This window comes from Lepidochelys kempii, chromosome 21 (genome assembly GCF_965140265.1).
Source record: "Lepidochelys kempii isolate rLepKem1 chromosome 21, rLepKem1.hap2, whole genome shotgun sequence".
NCBI classification, from domain to species: domain Eukaryota; kingdom Metazoa; phylum Chordata; order Testudines; family Cheloniidae; genus Lepidochelys; species Lepidochelys kempii.
The window spans coordinates 14,586,480-14,611,767 of NC_133276.1; the positions used below are offsets into that span (position 1 = coordinate 14,586,480).

General features: G+C 49.0%; 2 protein-coding genes across 4 annotated transcripts in view; one reads left to right on the forward strand and one right to left on the reverse strand.

Moving 5' to 3' along the window:
- LOC140901263 (cryptochrome-1-like) overlaps positions 1 to 25,288 on the reverse strand; it is a 41,021-nt gene that overhangs the window by 14,548 nt on the left and 1,185 nt on the right. The window contains exons 2-10 of one of the 2 annotated variants that reach the window (XM_073319774.1): positions 22,030 to 22,184; positions 16,456 to 16,888; positions 14,710 to 14,826; positions 8,692 to 8,842; positions 5,374 to 5,514; positions 4,130 to 4,300; positions 2,023 to 2,163; positions 1,055 to 1,206; positions 88 to 185 (exon numbers count right to left, since the gene is read on the reverse strand). In XM_073319774.1, coding sequence (XP_073175875.1) covers positions 88 to 185; positions 1,055 to 1,206; positions 2,023 to 2,163; positions 4,130 to 4,300; positions 5,374 to 5,514; positions 8,692 to 8,842; positions 14,710 to 14,826; positions 16,456 to 16,877 — 1,393 coding nt within the window. In that variant the 5' untranslated portion in view covers positions 16,878 to 16,888; positions 22,030 to 22,184. The remainder of the gene's footprint in view (positions 1 to 87; positions 186 to 1,054; positions 1,207 to 2,022; positions 2,164 to 4,129; positions 4,301 to 5,373; positions 5,515 to 8,691; positions 8,843 to 14,709; positions 14,827 to 16,455; positions 16,889 to 22,029; positions 22,185 to 25,288) is intronic. The other variant, XM_073319775.1, reaches the window with a different exon arrangement.
- UBE2T (ubiquitin conjugating enzyme E2 T) overlaps positions 19,836 to 25,288 on the forward strand; it is a 33,452-nt gene continuing 27,999 nt past the window's right edge. The window contains exon 1 of one of the 2 annotated variants that reach the window (XM_073319779.1): positions 19,836 to 19,856. The gene's annotated coding sequence lies outside the window, so the exon portion shown is untranslated. Of the gene's footprint in view, positions 19,857 to 20,916; positions 20,979 to 25,288 lie in introns of those variants that run through there. The other variant, XM_073319778.1, reaches the window with a different exon arrangement.

A 25,288-nucleotide genomic window follows, 5' to 3' on the forward strand; every position in this document is an offset into this window, starting at 1 on the left:
GAAAATGTTACGTTTTCATCTCTAGCAAATACTTATTTCACACAACCTGTATCAGTAGCAAAATCCTTAACACGGCCTCAGAATTACCTATAATACATCCTGCCTGCTTCTGTGCCTCTTCGGGTGCTGTCCAAGGCTCGTAGATGTACTTGGAAGGAAAATTCATTAGCACGGGGAGGTATTTTCTACAAAAAAAAATATACACACACAATATATATATATATATATATATATAAATTCTGTAGGCAAATACTTGAGTATTTCAGTGCAGGGCACACAAGAGTGCTAAGCAACCATGTTGATATTTCGGCATGTCTCTCTCAACTGTATGAGTTTGGAACAGATCTAAATGAATCAGACAGCAGGAGGTGGCAAGGGAAAAAGGAGAATGCATGCTTAGACACAAATATCTAGTTAGCGCCTGATCCTGTTCTTACTGAAGTCTATTGTAAAATTGCCAATTACTTAAACATGAACCTGCTCAATATCTTTATCAGCAATGATGGGAAACTAATGATCTACAGTGTTTTTCATCAGTAACTCTCAAAATGTATTACAAAGATGGTCAGGAGCGGGATCCCCATTTTACAGATGGGGAAACTGAGGCACAGAGCAGGGAAAGTGACTTGCCCAAGGTCACCCAGCGGGTCAGTGGCACAGGCAGGAATAGAACCCAGCTTTCCTGAGTCCCAGTATAGGCTTCTGCTAAAACGCACAAGGACAGGACCAGAAAGCGTGGTAGGGATTGATACACTATTGCACTAGAGAAGAAGGATGGCCCAGTGGTGAGGGCACTGGCCTGGGACTTGGGAGACACACGCTCAATATTCTGTTCTGCCACAGGCTTCCTGTGTGACCTTGGGCAAGTCCCTTAGTCACTCCGTGCCCCATCTGTAAAACATGGATAATAGCTCTGCCTACCCCACTGGACTACAGGATAATGACAGTTAAGACTGCAAGGTACTCAGATACTACAGTAGCAGGGGCCAAATAAGTACCTAGAATAAAAAAAAAAAAAAAAAAAAAAGGGTTGTTACATTGTGTGTCTTCTTACCGGATATATTGCCCTTCTGGATCTGTGCGTTTGCCAAAGCGGACCGGGCAGAAAATGCGTGTGTACTGATGGAAGAAAGCGCTGGCTGACAGCCACATCCAGTTTCCTGCATTGATACTGTAGTCTGCATCTAACAGCATCTCTTCAAACACCTGTATTTCATGAGAAATTAAAGAGAGAGAAAACAACACATCTTGGGGGCAGGGAACACTTATGTGGCAAGGAAGTAAAGAATGCAGGTCTGTGAAATAAAGGGCAAAGGCTGGTAAAAAGACACTGGAATAGGGTGCTATCCCTTTAAGGGCAGGGGAGGCTGGGAACTATCGGGATATATTACTAGAAGGAAGTCAGCCTGGGCAGGCTATGGTGAAGGAAAGACCTGCAGGCACCTCGGGGATCTAGGAGCTGGTTAGGAGGCATCAGTAGAGACTATGCTCATTTGTGTATATGTATTTGTTTTTCTCTCTTGTGGCTAGTAAACTGGAATTAGGCTTTTTATACCTGGAGTCAGGATTCAGGAGACCTGGATTCTATTCCTGGATTTGCTACGGGTCTGCTGCGCGACGCTCAGCCCGTCACTTCTCTTTGTGCTTCTATTTCCCCTCCCAATCTTGGTTTGGTTTATTTAGATTATTAGCTCTGCAGGGCAGGAACTGCCTCTTATGATGCATGTATCTGTACAACGTCCAGCACAACAGAGCCCATATCTCAACTGGGGCTTCTGAGCACTATTGTATTAAAAATAATATAATACTTCTAATGTAACCTTACCACAGGTGCACAGTATAATAAAACATTGCCATGGGTGCAGGGGACTGGACTAGAGGACCTTTTGAGGTCCCTTCCAGTCCTACAATTCTATGATTACTCGACAATTCAAATCCTCCAGAAGATTTGCATTTCACAGGGGCTTCTTCAAAGCACCTTTAGGAACAGGCCAATGAACAATGAAAGAAAAGATTGCGAACCTTCATGCCCTCTTCCCAGCTGATCCAGAGGTCTCCTCGAGTCAGGAAGCAGGCAACAGCATGTCGAGCAAGGTGGTGAATCCAACCTTCCTGATGAAGCTGAGTCATGATAGCATCAATCCATGGAAACCCTGTCTGAGCCTAAAACACACACAGAAGATTTCAGTCCTTCTGCTCAATACACACAGTACTCCATTCCCTCCTTCACCCCCGGAATTGCTTCTTCTCTCTTGCCCTTTCTTTAAACACATAGGCCAGTCACTTTGTCAGAGGATCAGACATTAGGGGCCCAAACTGGAACCCTTGTTCACACTGAAGAGTGACTTTGCCACTGAGGTATGGGATATTCTGGCACAATGGGCTAGGGAGCAAGAATGAGAATGATTTTAGAACAGTGGTTCTCAACCTATTTTGTATTACCTGGGACACAGGTTGAGAACCACAGCGCACCCCTCCGACCCCTCTCCTATACCCAGCGCCTCCCACCCTCCAGTAGAGTGGGGCCAGGAGTGGAGCCCTGGGTGGGGGGCCGGGCAGCAGGGACCTGGGCCCTGCTGTGCAGGGCTGGGCAGCAGCCCCAACCCTGGATCCCACTGCGTGGGGCCAGGTGGCAGGGCAGCCAGGTGGCAGCCCAGACCCCAGCCCTATGGGGCCAGCCGGTAGCCCTGATGCTGACCCCAGACCCCTGCAGAGCTGGGTGGCAGCCCCAGACCCTGGACATCCGCTGTGTGGGGCTGGGTGAAAACCCTGGACCCCCGACACACAGGACTGGCTGCCAACCCGCAATCCCACTGCGCCGGGCCAGGCAGCCCGGACCCTGCCGTGCCGGGCAGCCGGGAACCCGGACCCCACTGTGCAGCTCGGCAGCCTTTAATTGGGCCGTGGGTTTAGAACTGCTGCTTTAAAGCCTAGTGGTTAGGGCACTCACCTAGGATGTGGGAAACCCAAGTTCATGTACCTACTCCAATGACTATTTATATACACAAACTGGAACAGCATCAGCAGGCAAGATTGCGAGACCAGTGGCTTGGGCACTCACTTGCGTTGTAGAAGACCCATGCTCAAATCCCTTCTCCACATCAGGGAGAGGGGGGAATTGAACCGGGGTCTCTCACATCCCAGAAGTTATAGGGAGCAGGCCTCCTCCTCCCCAAAAAGTTTTTTGGGCCCAAACTGTTCAGCAAATTTGTTTTGAGTCAACCAAAAACTGCATGTTTCAGCAAATAAACTATTTGTCCAAATTTTTTTCCCCCAGCTCTGTGATTCTCCCCTGGCTAGCAACTTGCATCATCATAGACACCTATGCTAAACAGGTGTCAAGCATTACCAAATCGGAATGACAGAACTTTGTAGAGACAACATAGGATGCAAGGTTGTGAAGGTTAAACCTGTAGCAGTAGGTCATCAGGGCCATAAGAATATGCAAATGATAAAAATATTGATGATGGTTATATGGACACACTGCACTGAGGGGCCTGGAGCAGGCTCTTTGTTTGTGTGTGTATGAGAGCTAGGTATTAATAATTATCACTGTGTACCTCTTATACAGGTTAGGCTCCCTGGGTTTTATTTGGTTGGTTGGAAAACTCTCCAAAGAGTCAGCAGGAAATAAAAAATACCCAGGGGCCATGACAGGTGAAAAATTACTGCAAGATCCTGGGGCAGGAATGCCAACAGAGTCCTTCATTCCCATCTCCTTTAGAGGCAGATATTGAAGACACTGTTAGATCTCCTCCTCCTTCAACCCTTCTGAATTTTCTCATTGGGGTATTACAGATCGTCAGGAGAACAAGCGGGAATAGGACTCAGAGTGCCCTGGCTTACAGTCCTGTGCTCAGGTGTCTAGAAGGTGGATGGGCTATATTAAATTCTCTGGTCAATATAAATCTTGATGAAGTCAATCTCTTTCTAAGTATTTAACTCTCTATCGTACTTTGGGATACCTTTTGCATGAAAGATGCTCTATAAAATGTATGTTGTACCCAGTGGCTTGATTTTATTTAAAATGCTATTCACAGTCCTATGGCATACAGTGTGGTGAACTAGAAACAACCAACAAGAGAAATGACTGTATCGGTTCTCCTCAAATGGGAATTCAGCCCTTTACCGTTCTCCACTTGTAGAGTCTCTCTGCATCCTGGTACCAGTTGATCTGAAGGCAGATGGGGTTCCCCGCCATTCTGGTAAAGTTTGGTGTTGCTGATGCCACAGTATAGAAGAATTCTCGCCATAGAAGCTGTCCTTGAAGTGATACAGGTGGCAGAGAGTGGTTCTTTGACTGCAACAAAGACACAGTGCCAGAGCCTCGACCTGTGGAAGTCATCATAATTCCCTTGACTGCAGCTGAGCTGCAAGAGGTTAACTAGCACATGAGTTGGCCCAGACAGCACAGCTGAAAACGTCGGCGAGTTTTATAGCCTTTCCCTGTTGAATCCAAGGAGCCAAGGTCTGAAACAAAGTTTGCAGCACCGAAACAGAGTGAGCTGGAAACCCCTAAAACTCAACATTTCCTGGCCAGCTGGGATAATTTTCTGCAACACCCTGACCTTCTAGGATAGATTCATACCAGGATTTCTTCCCAAAGCAAAAATAAAACCCCTACGATTCCTTAAAGCAGACACGCACGGACTGGTCTCTAGTTGCTCGGATTCACGCACTGAAGAAGAGTAGCCGTTTTTAAACAGTTCATGAAGAACCCCTGGTTTATGTTAATGAAACAGTGAAGTCTCATTCCCACAAATGGACCCCTGCGCCCATGCAGACTGTGATACAGTCTCCATGTAGGGTGGCATTTTCCAGGCTTGTTCTCAATGGTAATTTCTTCTCAAAGAAATTGTGCAAATTCTGTACATCTGTTTTTGAGTTATGCACTGATGGAAACTGACATGTTTGCATATACAAGATTTAAGATTTGCAAAGGAGGACAAACTTGATGTTGTTTAGCTTGACCTGCAGCCAAAACACACATAGGTCTTGTCGACAGAGAACCTCTGGGACGTCACTCTGGGACGACATCTTTAGCTCAATTTTAGCTGGTTGAGCTACACCCTAGGCTTCTCCTCCTCCCACCAACTCAATCACTTTAAAGCCTGTACTAAAGGACAATTGCTTTGTCTTGGCTACAGTTTTAGCAAGTGTTCGTTAGATGGAGTTTGGTAACACGCGCTACCATCACACCTTGAAATCCTAGTCAGGGCAAGGCTTTAATCTGTTTACGGATAATATTTCAAACAATATCGAAAGCCACTTTGCACTGTTAATACGACTGTTGCTGAGGAGGAGACTAGTCTGCTCTAGGAAACTGTTACATAACCATTGCGTTGGCTTGATTTGCACACAGCATTTTCTTACCTGAGCATAAATGTTTGATAATCTATAAAAAAACCTCCGAACTGACAAACAGCCCAAGCTGAAATAGGGACTCAGTCCAGTAGTACTTGGAAGCAGAGAATTTGGAATTGTTCTTGGTTTAGTAAAATTTGCTATCCAGCCCTAAAAACAAAAACAAACAAACAAACAAACAAACCAATTTTAGGTAGAACACCACAATTTATGTCCTGTTAATGAAACAGAAAAGAGCTGTGGGCAGGTGGCTTCCCCACTATACTCCAAACACAGGCCACACAAGTTGTGCCCCTTCCTGGAGTTGGGCATTATACGTGAAAAGAACTCAAATCAAAATGAAATACAAAAATGTAACCCAAGTCTTTTCCTTAGACTTGGATGACCCGGGGTTCCTCCTTGAGGAGAGCTCAGCCCACACTCTAAATCTCCCATGGAAAGCCACTCCCACTTTTCTTATGGCTAGTAGGGAAATTTCCCCACTGCAATAGTGAATCAGCAAAAGCCACTTTCCAGCAGTATCATCACCTGCCTAGAGGATGAGGCTTTAAAGCCTGTTACAAGAACCCATTTGATACCTATAAGACAAGCCTATCTAACCAAACATTGCACTAGAAGGTGACATGTGAGGTCTCTACTGAGAGCCTGTAGCCCACTGGTCATCAGAATCATTTCAAAATGAATGTATTGATAACTGTTTGCAGTTTTGTTGTAGCCATGCTGGTCCCAGGATATTAGAGAGACATGGTGGTTGAGGGAATATCTTTTATTGGACACAAGCTTTCAGGCTCCACAGAGCTCTTCTTCAGATCTAGAAAGGCAATCTGAGTGTCACAGCTAACTGCAAGGCGGGACATATTGTTAAGCACAAGGACTTAACACAAGTTACAAGAGCCTATTCAAGATATAGTGGGAAATTAACATCTCTGCAGGCATAGGACAAAGGAGAGCTAGTGGGTTACAGAGTGTTGTTACGAGACATAAAACCAGTATCTCTACCGAGTCCATGATTTTTAGTGTCTAGCACAGTTAGGAATTTAAGCTCCCAGGCTCATCTTTATGAGTTAAGGCAAGTCACCAGAAGGTGATAAACATGCTTCTGTTAGGCAGGAGGAAAGAGACCCTCATCTCTCTCTGGGAGGTCATGTGTGTATTGTATATGTTCTGCTACACAATGGAGGCCCATCTACAGTCTGAGCTGAATGCTAATCAAGAGACTGTAAAGTCAACAAGAAAGGAGCACATAGGAAGAAACAACTGGGGGGGTGGGAAGGGGAGGGAATCCTGTTTATAAATAAAGACAATGGGTTGTTGGGGGTTTAGAGACATGCTTCCCCCTTTCCCCAAGAAGATGAACTCTCAGTGTGTTCTGTTCTATGAAAGGAGGGTCACAGCCAACCTGGCTGGAAAACAACAAAGGGACTTTGAGTGAGCTAAACTTCGTTGGACAGGAAAGCATCTTGTTAATTTAAGTCTAGGCTCTAGGATATGTGTTATGATCGTATTTTACATGTAACCATTTGTTTCCAATACTTTTACTTGCTACTTCTCAAATCTCTATTTTGGGTTAAATATAGTTTTGCTTGTTCTCACTGTAAACCTATCTAAGGGCTGTGTGTTAAGGGGAGCTGTGATCTGAGGCATTTTTGGTAAACAGGAGGGTACTGTTCCTTTGGGAGCAGTGAATCTGTGAATACAGTGCGTGTTCAGTGGAAAGGGGGCTGAACCCTCCAGGGAGATGCTCAGAGGGCTCGGGGGTTGGAGTGTGCCTGTCGCTAACCTATAGAGTATAGAGAGACAGCGGGGCTTGCATAGGCCTAGAGAGGAGTGCTTGTGCTGGCTAGTGGAGTTGGAGAGCTGACCCCCGACAGGCATAGACAAGATGTCCTAATGCTAAGGAGAGGTGGTAGCAAGGTGCCTCACAACCCGGGGTACCCCCGGGAAGCGTCATACTTGTGGCTATGGAACTGGCTGCGGACTGTGCTCTAGACTCTAAACTTCCATTTATATATGACCTGGCCCTTAAAGTTGCAAAGCAAACCTTCAAAATATGAACTGAAAACAAACTAAGGCAGAGATGTCTTCCGGGAACAGTAGGATAAGTGGAATAATTCCACAGTCTAGGGTAACTGCTCTAAGAGAGGGGTGAACGATGCCATTTGTTAATTGGGTGTTAACTCTGAAACCTAATTTTGATCATTAATGACATTATCAACTATTTTGCTGATGATTTATTTGAGCAAAAATGGCCAGCTAATGAGCTTTTCCTACCATCCTAAAGAGCCTGGCTGGCTCCTCAAGGACCAAAAACCCCTACTGCCTCCTACCCAGCTACCAACAATCTCCAGTTTTCCCCATGACAACTGCTGCAATGCAATCATGAGTTCTCAACACACAATCCCGTGGCACCTTAAAGTGACAGTCTGGAGGTGGTATGAAATAAGCTGAATTTAATATAACAATAAATAACTCAAGGGAGACCTGGTTGCTTGCACTGTATATTTTCTCATTTCTTTCAGTAACAACACCTCCAGTTTTGAATTTCTCTGAAGCTGCGGCAGAATTTCCTGTTTGTCACACTGCAGTATTACGGAGCCCCGGGGTCATTCTCACGGAACACGGGGCTAGCTTGCAGCAGGCCCCATGAAGCCTTGCTTAGAGTTCATGGCACATGAAGAGCCATACCACCCTGGCTTATAAATGCATCTCCTAAACTGACCTGCATCCAAAGGGAACCGGGATAAAGACACTGCATTCCAGCTGCTGCCCCAGCTCATTCCTCCCAAGCTTCTCTGTGCACCACAATCCAAAGGCAACAACGACATCCGAGGTAGAATGGCCATTGTTAAATCAAGTACCAAAGGCAAAGGAAGCCCCATCTGGAAAACTTAGTTCTCCAAATACATCAACCTTCTGTGTGAGGCCAGAGACCAGGCTGCTTCTACTCTATGGGCCCTCCAAACATCAGGTTCCCCAAAAAAGCTGACAGGTCTTGTCAGAAGAGTATTCTGAATTTATAAGAGGGTCCACTTGGGTGTGACTGTACCAAACTACACATCTTTTCCACTTAGCCTGGTGGGTGGCTTCTGAAATGCCAGGAGGACGTGAGTTGTTTGCTTGGAGACACCTATGCCAATAGATACCAGCCCTTCCAGGAGCCAAGAGTTGGGATGAAGCAAGGTGCTTTGGTGCTGAGTGATCCTTTCTGGCCAGCCTCTCTGCCTGCTGGGCTCAGACCCAGCCATCTGCAGCAGGGCTAAGGGCCATAATCACCTGGGTCAGTTTGGAGCTATTAGCCAGCATCCAGAGCAAGAGGAGAAGACTCACCTGATTTTTCAAGTGGTGTTCTAGTCGCTGTAGCCCTTCAGTTTCTCCCCCTCTCCAGGGGGACTGACTCTCTCGGGGGATTTCCAAATCCTCGGGGAGGGGCACCCTGTAATCTTCAGCCAGGCACAGCTCAGGAGGAGGCTTACATCTCCTAATTTAAAAGAGAGGCTTCTTTCAAAGAGAGACCATGACGAAGAGGAGGGAGGAAGAGCACTTCCCATCCGGCGTGCCAAGGAGATCACTCCTGTCTCCTCTTCAGTCATGTGTCATAAATATAAAGGGTAAACTCCTTTAAAATCCCTCCTGGCCAGAGGAAAAATCCTCTCACCTGTAAAGGGTTAAGAAGCTAAAGGTAACCTTGCTGGCACCTGACCAAAATGACCAATGAGGAGACAAGATACTTTCAAAAGCTGGGAGGAGGGAGAGAAACAAAGGGTCTGTGTCTGTCTGTATGCTGCTTTTGCCGGGGATAGACCAGGAATGGAGTCTTAGAATTTAGTAAATAATCTAGCTAGGTATGTGTTAGATTATGATTTCTTTAAATGGCTGAGAAAAGAATTGTGCTGAATAGAATGACTATTCCTGTCTGTGTGTCTTTTTTGTAACTTAAGGTTTTGCCTAGAGGGATTTTCTATGTTTTGAATCTAATTACCCTGTAAGGTATCTACCATCCTGATTTTACAGAGGTGATTTCTTTACTTCTATTAAAAGTCTTCTTGTAAGAAAACTGAATGCTTTTTCATTGTTCTCAGATCCAAGGGTTTGGGTCTGTGGTCACCTATGCAAATTGGTGAGGATTTTTACCAAACCTTCCCCAGGAAGTGGTGTGCAAGGGTTGGGAGGATTTTGGGGGGAAAGACATGTCCAAACTACATTTCCCAGTAAATCCAGTTAGAGTTTGGTGGTGGCAGTGGAGATCCAGGGACAAAGGATAAAATTAATTTGTACCCTGGGGAAGTTTTAAACTAAGATGGTGAAAGTAAGCTTAGGAGGTTTTCATGCAGGTCCCCACATCTGTACCCTAGAGTTCAGAGTGGGGGAGGAACCTTGACATCATGGTACAGGGCAATGCCACCAGAGCAATAAGCAGAGCAAGAGGTGTAATATAGTCAGGAGTCCCCATCGGCAGCCTCCTTGAAAAACGTTAGCGGGGAGTTGTGATCAGGAGATGGAATGAGCTACTCCTGCAGCCACTAAAAGAGTCAGCAGCAGCATAGTGAAAAGTCGGGGGACATGCTTCCCTCACCTCCCATGGCTGTACCTCTGAGCAGACCCTTCCATGATGAATAAGTCCAAACAAGGACACAGGGAGACCCACTGTGGGGTGACACTGGATCTGGGAAAGCCAGGGTGAGCAATAGGATGTGTCTGAGCAGGGGATGTGCTCACCCCAACCTGTAGTGGTGGAAAGGGTGGGGACATGGACAGATCATTGCCACTGGGACCAGAGTGCAGAGAGGCAGTTCTCAGCCCTGTAGGATGCAGACAGAGGGAGACAGGAGGGCAGCGCTCAGGTCTGGGTCCAGCAACTGGCCTGCTGAGCTCCCTGCCGCACAGCCCTTGCATGGCACACCGTTTCACTCCCAGTCTGCTGTGTTGTGGCAGGGAGGGCCAAGGTGCTTTCCTTCCAGCCCCTCCTCCCCAGCTGTCTTCTCCTAGTCTTGGAGACTGGGAGGGAGAGCATCCTCCCCTCCATCCTCAGGCTTGTAGCTTCTTAGGACAGGTTCCAAGCCCCCTGTTCCTGTCTCTCCCACCTCTGGAGATCGGCCTCCCTAGGCTGTAATAGGTTTTATCAGGGGCAGGAGGCAAAGTCGCTCCTTTCAACTGTCCTCCACATCTGTCCCTTGCTAATCCATCAGGAGGTTCCCCTCTGCGCCTGCCCTTAAGGGTGCTCCTGGTCTCCCAGGGCAGTGGCCCCTTGAGCAACCCCACATTTCTGCTGCTGGGGCTGGCCCCAACCCCTGTGATGATGGATGCGCAGCGGAGTGGGGTGTCTCCCTTCAAATAGGAAGGAAAAGAAGAGGGTCAGTCAGGGGCCCTGAGTCATCCAGCACCCACATCAAAAAGAGAGTTAGGTTACAAAAGGCCTTTTTACTCACCCTGAAACATGGGCGCAGCCATGTTTCAATGGCACCTGGAAAGGAACTGGAAGGCAGTGCAGAGCTCAGAGCACTGGTGTAATGTGAGCCCTTCAAGGAACACAGCACTAAGCAAGCATGAGCCTCTTTAGCTTTCATCATGTATTTAAAAAGATAACCAGGAATTAAAACAATAAGGAAAAGTAAACAGAGTGTAAGAGAACCCATAAGTCAGTCTATCTATCCACCTACACAGCTCTCACCACTGTAATCACAGAATCATAGGACTGGAAGGGACCTCGAAAAGTCATCTAGTCCAGTCCCCCGCACTCATGGCAGGACTAAGTGGGAGTCTCACCATAATCAATCAATTCTATCCTTGCCACACCCCTGTGAGGGCCATGTTACAGATGGGAGCTCAAGCACAGGGTAGATTAAGTGACTGGCTTGTGGTTACACAGGAAGTCTGTGGCTGAGAAATTCCAGCCCAGTGCTCTGTCTACTACACCATCTTTCCTGCCCTGGTACAACTCCCCTCTGGATCACTAACTTCACTGCTTTCAGACCAAAATAAAAAAATGTATCTCTTTGACTCAGCTTCCCTCAGTAATATCTGCGTGCATGAGAGAAAACACACACGCACACAATGTACTCTCGTCTGCTACATCAGCAAGGTCTGATGAAGTAAATGCCCATGTAACCTTAATCCTGGCCCCTTGTGCATTAAATGAATAGAGTTTAGATCCCAAAGGGGCCACTGTGACCAGGTAGTAGAACCCCTGGCAAAACCCAGGCCACAGATTTTCACCAAGTGATTCCTGCATTAACCCTGTGATTTCTGGGTTAGCTACAGCGTATCTTTTAGAAAGAGACAGCCAAAGATTCCAGGTGATGGAGATTCCACCACATCCCTTAGTCAGTCATTCCCTTCCTCCTTCAAACGCACAACAGACCCACCAACGCTCAAGAAACCCACGCTAGTTACATCAGGTGGTGCCAACTACTATCCAGGGTCAAACTTCCCATTCCTAAGCAAGCTCACAGAAAAGTTAGCTAAATGCAAACTACAAGCTCATCTAACTGAATCCAATAATCTAGACCTGGCAGCATTTGGATTCAGGCCCAGAGAGGGGACTGAAACTGCTTTAGTGGCACAGATGGATGATCTCCTTATGTCAATCGATGAAGGACAAACATCCATTTTCATCCTCCTGGACCTCTCTGCAGCATTCAACACTGTCAACCATTGGGCACCACTGTCTCACCTGAGAGAGGTGGCAGGGAAACAGGGCAGTACACTAAAATGGTTTCAGTACTTCCTGGAGGGATGCACCCAACAAGAAATGATGGGAAACTAAACCTCCACTATTAGACCTCTCACCTGTGGAATGCCACAGATATCAATTCTCTCTCCAGGACTTTACCACACTGACATGCAGCCACTAGGTGAACTGGTCAGAAAACATGGACTCAGCTGCCAGCAATATGATGGTGACACACAGCTCTATCCATCCTTCACCACATATGACCACACGACTACCACCAAGATGGCCCAGTGCTTGGATGAAATCAGCTCATAGATGAAGTGTAGCTGGCGGAAGCTGAACCCGAGCAAGACAGAGGTGATGCTGGTGGGCAGAGCATTTTGAAGAATTTGGTTGAAGGTTCACAGCCACAGTTGGTCAGTTCAGTTCACAGTCAGGAGTACTCTTGGACTCCTTGGTGACGCTAGGCTCTCAGACAGCAGCACTCACAAGTAATGCTTTCTATACTGTCCAATTGGTTAGGAGACTCTGTCCCATCCTGGTGATGATAACCTGGCTTGTATTCAAGACTTTGTCACTTCTCAGTTGGACTACAGCAATGCAACACACCTGGGCATGAGCTTCAGCACTTAAAAAACAGAATTAGTCCAGAACACGGCTAAGTGTCTCCTTAGCATCACAGGCTACCTGGAATATATGACACCCATCCTCTGTTCCCTATACGAGCTTGCCATAGAATGTTGAATCCAGTTCAAGGTCTCAGTCCTTATCTTCGAGGCACTCCATGGCATGGCCCACAGTATCAAAAAGAGCCTAAAGCTCCAGGATGTAGACTGTGGTCAACAAATCCACTCCTCTAGTCCAATGGAACTATCTACTGTAAGGGTAAGGCTTGTCTGAGCAGGAGACAGAACTTCCTTGGAGGTCAGACTGAGACAGTGGAATGAACTCCCACAGGAACTAAGACCCATCACAAACCATATCACCTTCCACTCCAAGAGACCTTGCCTTCTCTAACAAGCACATAGTAACATGTATTTTTTTTAAAAATATCTATTAAACAAGATATTCTACTGCATATGCTTTTCCCTGGGGGAGAGAATGAGAGACCAAGCAACACCCGATGGATGATTGTCACTGCTTAATGCACTGCGGGATGGTGCTGAGATATTATGATGAGACGCATGACATAAGACTTATATAGAATAGAGTTGTTCCAGTGGTTAATTACCTTCACTTGTAAAAATCTATCTGATTATGTCTAGCTTCAACTTCCAGCCATTGACTCATGTCATGCCTATGTCTGCTAGATGAAAGAGTGTTCTGCTAATAGAAGACACCTCCTGAAGTAGGTCTTTATAGATCATGACCAAGTCACTGTCTTCTCTTGGATGAACGAAATAGCTTGTGCTTCATTAATGTCTCACTGCAGTGCAGGTTTTCCAGACCTCAAATTAAGCTTGTAGCTCTTCCCTGAACCCCTTCAATTATTTCAACATCCTTTTTAAAGTATGGACACCAGAAGTGGACACAGTATCCCAATAATGGTCTCACCAATGTCACATACAGAGGTAATGCCACCAATATTCCATTGCTTACACAGGCAAGTATCACGGTCTTTTTGTTCTGTGTTTGCCCAGTGCCTAGCACAATGGGGACCCAGTCCATAACTTGGTCTCCTAGGTGCTATAAAATAAATAATAAATAAAAATAATAATGCAGTATTAATTATTATTATTATTTTAGCCCTCTTAGCCACAGCTGCACATTCTTTATACATACAACCCGCTATTTAATTACATGTTCAAATAATGCAATATATCATCTAATAGCGCAGAGGTGGGCAAACTATGGCCTGCGGGCCACATCCGGCCTACGGGACCCTCCTGTCCGGCCCCTGGCCCGGGAGGCTCACCCCCAGCCCCTCCCCCGCTGCTCCCCCTTCCCTGTAGCCTCAGCTCACTGTGCTGCCGGCACAGTGCTCTGGGGGGGGGGAGGAGGGGGGCGCTGCGAGCTCCTGCGGCAGTGCAGCTGCAGAGCCCAGCCTGACCTGGCGCGGTAAGGGGGCAGAGAGCAGGGCAGGTTGGATAGAGGGAAGGGGAGTTGGGGTGGTGGTCGGCGGTGGATAGGGGTCGGGGCGGTCAGAGGGCAGGGAACAGGGGAGTTGAATGGGGGCAGGGGACCTGGGGGGGCAGTCAGGAAGGAGGGGGGGGTTGGATGGGGCGGCGGGGGGCAGTCAGGGGCAGGGGTTCCAGGGCAGTCAGGCGACAGGGAGAAGGGGTGGTTGGATGGAACAGGGGTCCAGGGGTAGCAGTAAGGAAGGAAAGGGGGAGGTTGGATGGAATGGCGGGGGGGGCAGGAGCAGTCAGGGGACAGAGAGAAGGGGTGGTTGGATGGGGCAGGGGTCCTGGGGGGGGGGGTTGGATGGGGCAGGAGTCCCAGAGAGGCGCGGTCAGGGGGCGAGAAGGGGGGGCGGATAGGGGTGGCGGGCCATGCCCCCATCCCCTAACCAGCTCTCCATACAATTTTCGAAACCCGATGTGGCCCTCAGGCCAAAATGTTTGCCCACCCCTGCGATAGTGTCATTTAAACTGGCCAAATCCTTCCCTTGTGATGACAAGAGAGAAAGAGCTCTTTACTGGGTTGTCTATTTTTGCTGTATGAAAATTACTTACTGGAAATCCTCAGCTGTAAGGTTTCGTACAGGCATGTCAGGGTCCCCGAGTACAGAGAGACTATGAAGAAATCTTTTGTATGTCAAGGGGGGAGTCCCACCATTCATGTCCAAAATCCTGAACAAGACAAGACAAGAGCACTTGTAGTATGAATGGTTTCAGAGGAACAGCCGTGTTAGTTTCCACGGTAAACATCTGATGAAGTGAGCTGTAGCTCACGAAAGCTCATGCTCAAATAAATTGGTTAGTCTCTAAGGTGCCACAAGTACTCCTTTTCTTTTTGTAGTATGAATATAAACCAAGTAGAAAATGGAAGTGGCAGGTGTCAGTCATGCAGGCAGAGCTGATGAATAAACTGGCTATAGCATAGAGATGGAACATGCCTGTAATGAGGTTACCGGTACAGATGTCACAGTCCGGTGCGTTCATGCAAAGCCCCACTGACTTCAGTGGAATTCTGTGCAAGTGTCCAGGTTCACTTGGACCAATCCACTTGCAGGGTTGCAAGTTTTACAATTTTTAAAACACAATATGAACAGAACTGGAAAGACTTGGTTACCCATGTTGGTTTCCAAAATGTTTTTTATTTTCAAATCCACTTAAAATCTTTGCACTAGCAAGAAATTTAAAACAAAATGGAATTCTCCTGGCCACAGATGACACCTGCAAGAACGAAAGGCCACACAACTCTTTTTGTGGGATGTGGGATGTAGAGGAGTGGAGGAGAAATCAGCCTTATGATGGAAGATAGTGACCACTCAAGGCCTCAATCATGCAATTTGCTTTGTGGGGGCAGAGCCCAGCACCCAGATGGAGTGCCAGTGACTAAAATGGGCCTCTCTACTGCCACAGGGAATTCTCCCCATGGAGAACAAGATGTAGTTTCAGAACATGAGAGATTTCCATCTCTCCATAGCAACCACGAGCAATCATAAATTTAATCCTCTAGCCCAAAACAATTGAATTAACCTATCTACTAGCAATCCTCAAAACATGCAGACAGGGGAAGTTAAAATGTTGATGGTGCCCTCCTTTGCTGTCACTTCTGTCCAGCAATCAATTACTGAGGCCCCAATCCTGTAAAGGCTTATCCACGCAAATATGTTTATACATGCAAATACCCCTTTGAATTCAACAGGGTGCTTCACATATACAGATTTGCTCACATGCGCAAGTTTCTACAGGATCAGGGGTTTATTAATTAATAATGCAAAACACGATTTGATCTCCAAAATTCGTAATGAATCTCTTGTATCTGCAGCCATTCAGTTTTGAATAAACCGCAAACAGTATCTGATTGGTGGTGTTTGCATTTTCATTTCTTTTGTGGGCAAAAAGTTAAGCTGATTAGAAAACCCCTCATGCTTGAAAATAAACACTGATATAATCAGATGAAATGGGTAAAAAAACCATAATTGCACCCTTCCCTGGCGATTTAGATTTTGTTTTTTAAAGAGTAGATTATATAAAGGATTGAACTAAACCCAATAGCCAAAGGGTGCATATTAATAAAACATTTACATTATAACTAGCAAACCAAGTCACAGCCCCAATTCCAATTCATGTGCATTCCCTCCTCTACTCTTTATTGACGGGCACACAATGTTACATTCACCCCAGGAAGCTCAACCCTCTAAAAGCTCAAACATTAGAATCTACAAGAATCAGAATCACTAGGCATTTCCCACCGATATTTGTTAAAGCTAAACATAAACAAAAGATCGTTGCCCTGTGGCAGTTACGTACCGTCTGATGTCATACAGAGTGTGGCCCATCAAAGAAAGCACATCAAATCCCATCTCTCCCCCCAGAACTTGTATGGTCCTCTCCATCTCTTTGTAAAATGGTTCAATCTCAGCATCTAGAGTCACCTGGGTAATGTTCCACATTTTAACACGGTCTCGAAGAACCGACTCATACTCTCCTTGAATAACCAGTAAGCAAGAGCCCAGTTTAGTTAGGTTCCTCTGCAGATCCTCGAGAGACTGCAGCAGGAAATGCCAGCGCAGAGTTCCCATATTCATTGCAGACATCAGGAACTTTCTATCCAGAATGTATACTGGATACACAACCTCTGAGGACTCCAGTGCGGCCAGCAGAGTTGGGTTGTCATGGAGCCGAAGTCCCTTCCGGAAGAGATGAATGGTCCGGTGAGGCATGTTGGGCATTTACTGGAGATCTGTAAAAGAGGGAATTCCTGAAGTGGAGGGATTTCCAAATCCCCATTAAAGAGGGAAGCCCATTAACAGCTAAAACTGAACTTTGAACAGTTGACAGAACTGTAAGAGAACTGATCAATACACACAGCACATTAGCACTGCCAGAAGCTTTCCGCAATTACACTGGGCAGGCTCTAGATTAATATATGACACCTTGCTACACGGGCACAGCAGAGACAGTGAGATTCTTGGGGAAGTGTTACAACAAAAGTAATATCAAACAGCTGGAACAGAGCATCAGATAGGCACATTTGTTCTTACAGATGTAATGAACCCCCCCCCCCACCAAAACACACATTCCTCCCCTCCTATTTCCCATTACACACTTCCCCACATAAAATGTACCAGTCTCCCACAAAGCAACGTATCTCCCTTCATTACAAATCAGCAGAGAATCAAAATCAGACGAAACTCTTTCCCGTCTTCCCCCTCCACTCTGGCATAGCGCCCAGCCTTCAGCAATAGTAATAACTAGATCTGGTGCAAACTTTTTGATAGGACAGTTTCCCTTCGAAAAATGCAGTTTTGTTGAAATGGAAACATTTCGTGGGCACATGTCAACTTGGATGAAATTATTCTATGGGGTAAAGTCAAAATGTTTACTTTGGATTCATTTCCTTTAGACTTTTAATATAATATAAAACATTAAACATAATTAATATTATGTGCATATATTATATTTAGGGTTTTAATATAAACATCTAAACAAAACAAATCACAATGAAATGGCTTGATACTGTAGGAACTGATGTTTTGACACTATCAAAACACGTTTTGCCAGAATCGTTGTTTCGTGGAAATTTTCAGCTTTTCATTCCAAAACTAATAGCTAGTTTTTATCTATCACTTTTTATCTGCAGATCTCAAATCACTTTATACCATTATCCCCATTTTACAGAAGGGAAAACGAGGTACAGAGAGGGAAAGTGATTTGCCCAAGGTCACCCAGCAGACCAGTTGCAGGTCCAGGAATGCACATTCAGGGCACATTCAGGAGGATGCCACTCTGGGAGTGGGACTGTCACTTCTAAGAGAGGAGGGGCTGCCCCACCCTCACAGAGGATTTCAGTATTGGGATAGGGGTTAGTAGGATCCTCATATCACAGCTGGGGGAGGGGAGGCCTGGAGGACCCATCTCTAACTACCACTTAAGGGAGGCTCCTGCTCCACTATCCATGGAGGGGCAAAGGGCCAGGGGATCCTAGTGTTTGTGCGTGCGTGTGATAGAAGGGGAGGAGGGATTGTGTGTCTTTCTCTGTATGGGCAGTGTCCAGCACCATTGGTCCTGTGCCGGGAGCCATCTCACTGCTTGGGGGGGGGACAGGGCAGGAGGCCCCCTTGCCACCGCTGGGGGAGCTCACTGCTGGGGGGGACAGGGTGGGGGGGACAGGGCAGGAGGCCCCATTGCCACCCCTGGGGGGATCTCGCTGCTTGGGGGGGAAAGGACAGGAGGCCCCCTTGCCACCACTGGGGGAGCTCACTGCTGGGGGAGACAGGGCAGGAGGCCCCATTGCCACTGCTGGGGGGATCTCGCTGCTTGGGGGGGGGACAGGGCAGGAGACCCCATTGCCACCGCTGGGGGGATCTCGCTGCTGGGGGGGGGGGAGAGGGCAGGAGGCCCCCTTGCCACCGCTGGGGGGGATCTCGCTGCTTGGGGGAGACAGGGCAGGAGGCCCCCTTGCCACCGCTGGGGGGGATCTCGCTGCTTGGGGGGGACAGGGCAGGAGACCCCCTTGCCACCCCTGGGGGGATCTCGCTGCTGGGGGGGGGGAGAGGGCAGGAGGCCCCCTTGCCACCGCTGGGGGGGATCTCGCTGCTTGGGGGAGACAGGGCAGGAGGCCCCCTTGCCACCGCTGGGGGGGATCTCGCTGCTTGGGGGGGACAGGGCAGGAGGCCCCCTTACCACCCCTGGGGGGATCTCGCTGCTTGGGGGGGACAGGGCAGGAGGCCCCATTGCCACCCCTGGGGGGATCTCGCTGCTTGGGGGAGACAGGGCAGGAGGCCCCCTTGCCACCGCTGGGGGGATCTCGCTGCTTGGGGGGGGAAAGGACAGGAGGCCCCCTTGCCACCGCTGGGGGGATCTCGCTGCTGGGGGGGGGAGGGCAGGAGGCCCCATTGCCACCCCTGGGGGGATCTCGCTGCTGGGGGGGGACAGGGCAGGAGGCCCCCTTGCCACCGCTGGGGGGATCTCGCTGCTGGGGGGGGACGGACAGGGCAGGAGGCCCCCTTGCCACTGCTGGGGGGATCTCGCTGCTGGGGGGGGGAGGGCAGGAGGCCCCATTGCCACCCCTGGGGGGATCTCGCTGCTGGGGGGGGACAGGGCAGGAGGCCCCCTTGCCACCGCTGGGGGGATCTCGCTGCTGGGGGGGGACGGACAGGGCAGGAGGCCCCCTCGCCACCGCTGGGGGGATCTCGCTGCTGGGGGGGGGAGGGCAGGAGGCCCCATTGCCACCCCTGGGGGGATCTCGCTGCTGGGGGGGGACAGGGCAGGAGGCCCCCTTGCCACCGCTGGGGGGATCTCGCTGCTGGGGGGGGACGGACAGGGCAGGAGGCCCCCTTGCCACTGCTGGGGGGATCTCGCTGCTGGGGGGGGACGGACAGGGCAGGAGGCCCCCTTGCCACCCCTGGGGGGTGAGGACCCCACCGCTGGGGGCAGGAGCAATTCCCCACGCTCACTGAGCGGAGAGTCCCAGCTGTTTCGTGGAGGGGCGTGGTGGAGCGGCGGCGACCACGTGGTCCCCTTGGAGGCGGGCGGGGGGTTCGGAATGTCCCACGCTCGCTGGGAGGAGGGGTAGGGAGAGCCCATTGTTCTTCGGGGGGAGGGGGGGGGGCTTGTTACCTGCCTCGCTCCACGGCCCCGGCGTCTCCAGCAGAGCCGGCCTCGCTTCCTGCTTCCGCCGGCGGCGCCGCCCCTGGGAGGCCGCCACGGTCCGTGCTGCCCGGCGAGCCTGGGCGTGACAGGGGCGATGGGGGACCCCGGGGGGGAGCTATGGGGGACCCCCGGCGGGGGGAGGGACTGGGGGAGCTATGGGGGAATCCCGGGGGAGGGACTGGGGGGAGCTATGGGGGGACTCCTGGGGGGGGGTTGGGGGAGCTATGGGGGACTCCCAGGGGGGGAGGGACTGGGGGGAGCTATGGGGGACTCCTGGGGTGGGGGTTGGGGAAGGTATGGGGGAATCCCGGGGAGGGACTGGGGGGAGTTATGGGGGACTCCTGGGGGGGGGTTGGGGGAGCTATGGGGGAATCCCGGGGGAGGGAGGGACTGGGGGGAGCTATGGGGGGACTCCTGGGGGGGGTTGGGGGAGCTATGGGGGACTCCCAGGGGGGGGAGGGACTGGGGGAGCTATGGGGGAATCCCGGGGGAGGGACTGGGGGGAGCTATGGGGGGACTCCTGGGGGGGAGCTATGGGGGAATCCCGGGGGAGGGACTGGGGGGAGCTATGGGGGGACTCCTGGGGGGGTTGGGGGAGCTATGGGGGACTCCCGGGGGGGAGGGACTGGGGGGAGCTATGGGGGACTCCTGGGGTGGGGGTTGGGGAAGGTATGGGGGAATCCCGGGGAGGGACTGGGGGGAGCTATGGGGGGACTCCTGGGGGGGGGTTGGGGGAGCTATGGGGGACTCCCGGGGGGGGAGGGACTGGGGGGAGCTATGGGGGACTCCTGGGGTGGGGGTTGGGGAAGGTATGGGGGAATCCCGGGGAGGGACTGGGGGGAGCTATGGGGGACTCCTGGGGTGGGGGTTGGGGAAGGTATGGGGGAATCCCGGGGGAGGGACTGGGGGGAGCTATGGGGGGACTCCTGGGGGGGGTTGGGGGAGCTATGGGGGAATCGCGGGGAGGGACTGGGGGGAGCTATGGGGGGACTCCTGGGGTGGGTGGAGCTATGGGGGACCCCTGGTGGGGGGAGGGATGGACTGGGGGGAGCTATGGGGGAACTCCTGGGGTGGGGAAGCTATGGGGGACTCTTGGGGTGGGGGGGATGCAGGGAATGACACTGCTGGAGTCTGTCAGGACTATTCCATGGTGGATGATGATCCTGGGGCTGGGGAAGGTAAGAGAACTGGGGTGGGGCCATGGAGTCTGAGGGTGGGAATCAGCTCCTGGGTGTTTGATTGCTGAGGGGGAATTGTTGCGGGCAGGGAGTGACACTGAGATGAGCACACGCTTTTTCCTCTTTTAAAGACAGATGGAAAATAGGAGGAGAAAAGTTGACATGGGCCATGCAGACCTTACACAATGCTTACAATTGTATATTGTCAGTGGGTTTCATTTTGATGAGTCCTAACCTTTCTTTATCAAGATTTAGATTTCAGAAGATAAGCTGCCTGACCCATAGCCCAGTTCCAAAAGAGGAAGGTTACTAGAATTCCTCGTTTGCAAGAGGAATAAGACCATTCCTAGGTTCAGATTTACAGTGGAGATGACGAAATCTGTAATAAGTTTTGAATTTATTTTTATTTTGCTGATGAATGAATGTTGGACCCATTGGTTTTGTTGTCCCCTCCCTCGTGGGGTCTCAGGGACCAGGCTCCAACCCAAGCCCGAACATCAACACTGCAATTTTCAGCCCCATAGTCTGAGCCTTGTGAGCCTGAGTCAGCTGACCCAAGCCAACCACGGGTGTTTTACTGCAGTGTGGATATATCCTTAGGGTTTTTCCCATTAGTTATTTTTATAGGGGTTTTATACTGAATTTTCCATGAACTGGTGACATGTTTCTCTAAGACATTTTACCCAGTTAAGATCAAGCCGGTTTCCTCAAAAGTATCTGGATTATATAAATAGTTTTTTGCAGGTCTGTTTTTTACAGACCAATAGCCTCTATGGTATGGCAAATACTGAATATTTTAAAAATTGCTATCTTAAGCAGGATTTCAACTGGTTGACACTTGCTAACGATGATGTAATTCAAACAGTTGAACTCAACTCTGTGGCTCGAAGGTAAGCCTTGCACCTGACTTATGCAAAGACCTTGGAGGGAATTGCTGCAAGGTGGAGCAAGCAAATTGGCAAATCAAGAGTAAGGCCGAGAAGCCTCTCCTCTCAGGTCAACAAGTCATCTGAGGGCAGAGTGACGTTCCAGAATCTCCAAGACTGATCACCTTGTGGAGAGGAAGTCACTAAATCAGCAAACGGGCCATTCCAAACTTTGATCCAGTCTCCCTGCATCTGAAGGTCCTCTAGAAAGAAGTGCTGAACCATCACTGTCTGGCTCCTTGTCTGTAGTTCCAACTCCTATCCTACAAGGTCCAGAAGGCTGCAAGAGATGAATAGTGTGCAAATCCACCGTCAGTTTAAATTAGCTGTTACCACTCAAGAAAGATTTTGGAGTCATCGTGGATAGTTCTCTGAAAACTATCAGAGAACTCAATTTGCAGCAGTAGTCAAAAAAAGCTAACAATGTTAGAAACCATTAGCAAAAGGATAGATAATAAGACAGTAAATGCCCCTCTATAAATCCAGGGTATGTCCACACCTTGAATACTGTGTGCAATTCTGGTCGCCCCATCTCAAAAAAGATATATTAGAATTGGAAAAAGTTCAGAAAAGGGCAACATAAATGATTAGGGGTATGGAACAGCTTCTGTATGAGGACAGATTAATAAGAATAGGATTGTTCATCTTGAAAAAGATGACTAAGGTGGGATATGATAGACGTCTATAAAATCATGAATGGTTTGGAGAAAGTGAATAGGGAAGTATTGTTTACCCCTTCACATAACACAAGAACTAGGGAGTCACCCAATGAAATTAACCGGCGGAAGGTTTGAAGGAAACAGAAGGAAGTACTTCACACCATGCACAGTCAACCTGTGGAACTTGTTGCCAGGGGATGTCCTGAAGGCCAAAAGTATAAGTGAGTTCAAAAAAAGAATTAGATATGTTCTTGGAGGATAGGTCCATCAGTGGCTATTAGCCAAGATGGGCAGGGATGCAACCCCATGCTCTGGGTATCCCTAAACCTCTGACTGCCAGAAGCTGGGACTGGACGACGGGTGGATCACTAAAAAAATTGCCCTGATCCATTCATTCTCTCTGAAGCATCTGGCTCGAGCCTTTGTCGGAAGATAGGATACTGGGCTAGATTGGACCATTTGTCTGACCCAGTCTGGCCGTTCTTATGTTTAAATTTCTGTTAGCTGTGAGACATCCCAGTCTTTTAATTTCTTTTTTGTCTGGCTCTGAAAGCGTGGCTGTCGGCGTGCATGGAGAGTTTTGCCTGGGCTTGCTTTAAGCCATGAGAACACATTTTCAACCTCATAACGATATACATGAAATTACAACCTGTAACATTACTGTAACAACAATGCTTAGTGCATCATGAGCCTTCCAAAGACACCCGACATGACAAACCTTGCACTGGATACCACACAATCATATTATAAGGATGAACATGGGGGCGCAGGGTGTTCCCCTGAGATAGAGAGTGTCACAGGGACCCTCTGAGTTACCCTCCCTGGATCACTTCCTACCACTGCTTCTCTCTGCTTCTGGTCCCAGATAGCGGAAAAGAAAACCAAACCATCATCCCCGAGCAAGCTCACAGTTCAGTCCTGCTACTTCAGGGAGGTGTGTCTAGCCTCTTGGCAGAAGCCTTCAGGGTAGCTCTGTACTGTTTTCCAGCCTTCTGAGCTGGGCTTGCTCCCTTTTCAATCTTTTCTCCAATTGGCGCATGCTCTGTAGGTTTAATGGGCTAGCTGGGCCCAGTATTGTCCTAACCCCTTCCATCCCAGTATGGGGTTTGTATATACCATTACAAAAGGGTTAGGGTTTGCCTACGTGGGTAAGTTATACCAGTATAAGGTAAGGTGTGAATTCAATGTGCTGTAGTTATATCATTAGAATCATAGAATCATAGAATATCAGGGTTGGAAGGGACCCCAGAAGGTCATCCAGTCCAACCCCCTGCTCAAAGCAGGACCAATTCCCAGTTAAATCATCCCAGCCAGGGCTTTGTCAAGCCTGACCTTAAAAACCTCTAAGGAAGGAGATTCTACCACCTCCCTAGGTAACGCATTCCAGTGTTTCACCACCCTCTTAGTGAAAAAGTTTTTCCTAATATCCAATCTAAACCTCCCCCACTGCAACTTGAGATCATTACTCCTCGTTCTGTCATCTGCTACCATTGAGAACAGTCTAGAGCCATCCTCTTTGGAACCCCCTTTCAGGTAGTTGAAAGCAGCTATCAAATCCCCCCTCATTCTTCTCTTCTGCAGGCTAAACAATCCCAGCTCCCTCAGCCTCTCCTCATAACTCATGTGTTCCAGTCCCCTAATCATTTTTGTTGCCCTTCGCTGGACTCTCTCCAATTTATCCACATCCTTCTTGAAGTGTGGGGCCCAAAACTGGACACAGTACTCCAGATGAGGCCTCACCAATGTCGAATAGAGGGGAACGATCACGTCCCTCGATCTGCTCGCTATGCCCCTACTTATACATCCCAAAATGCCATTGGCCTTCTTGGCAACAAGGGCACACTGCTGACTCATATCCAGCTTCTCGTCCACTGTCACCCCTAGGTCCTTTTCCGCAGAACTGCTGCCTAGCCATTCGGTCCCTAGTCTGTAGCTGTGCATTGGGTTCTTCCGTCCTAAGTGCAGGACCCTGCACTTATCCTTATTGAACCTCATCAGATTCCTTTTGGCCCAATCTTCCAATTGGTCTAGGTCCTTCTGTATCCTATCCCTCCCCTCCAGCGTATCTACCACTCCTCCCAGTTTAGTATCATCCGCAAATTTGCTGAGAGTGCAATCCACACCATCCTCCAGATCATTTATGAAGATATTGAATAAAACCGGCCCCAGGACCGACCCTTGGGGCACTCCACTTGATACCGGCTGCCAACTAGACATGGAGCCATTGATCACTACCCGTTGAGCCCGACAATCTAGCCAGCTTTCTACCCACCTTATAGTGCATTCATCCAGCCCATACTTCCTTAACTTGGTGACAAGAATACTATGGGAGACCGTGTCAAAAGCTTTGCTAAAGTCAAGAAACAATACATCCACTGCTTTCCCTTCATCCACAGAACCAGTAATCTCATCATAAAAGGCGATTAGATTAGTCAGGCATGACCTTCCCTTGGTGAATCCATGCTGGCTGTTCCTGATCACTTTCCTCTCATGCAAGTGCTTCAGGATTGATTCTTTGAGGACCTGCTCCATGATTTTTCCAGGGACTGAGGTGAGGCTGACTGGCCTGTAGTTCCCAGGATCTTCCTTCTTCCCTTTTTTAAAGATTGGCACTACATTAGCCTTTTTCCAGTCATCCGGGACTTCCCCGGTTCGCCACGAGTTTTCAAAGATAATTAGAGCTCCCCATGTGGAAACTTACTCCGGTTTAAGAATGACTATTTTG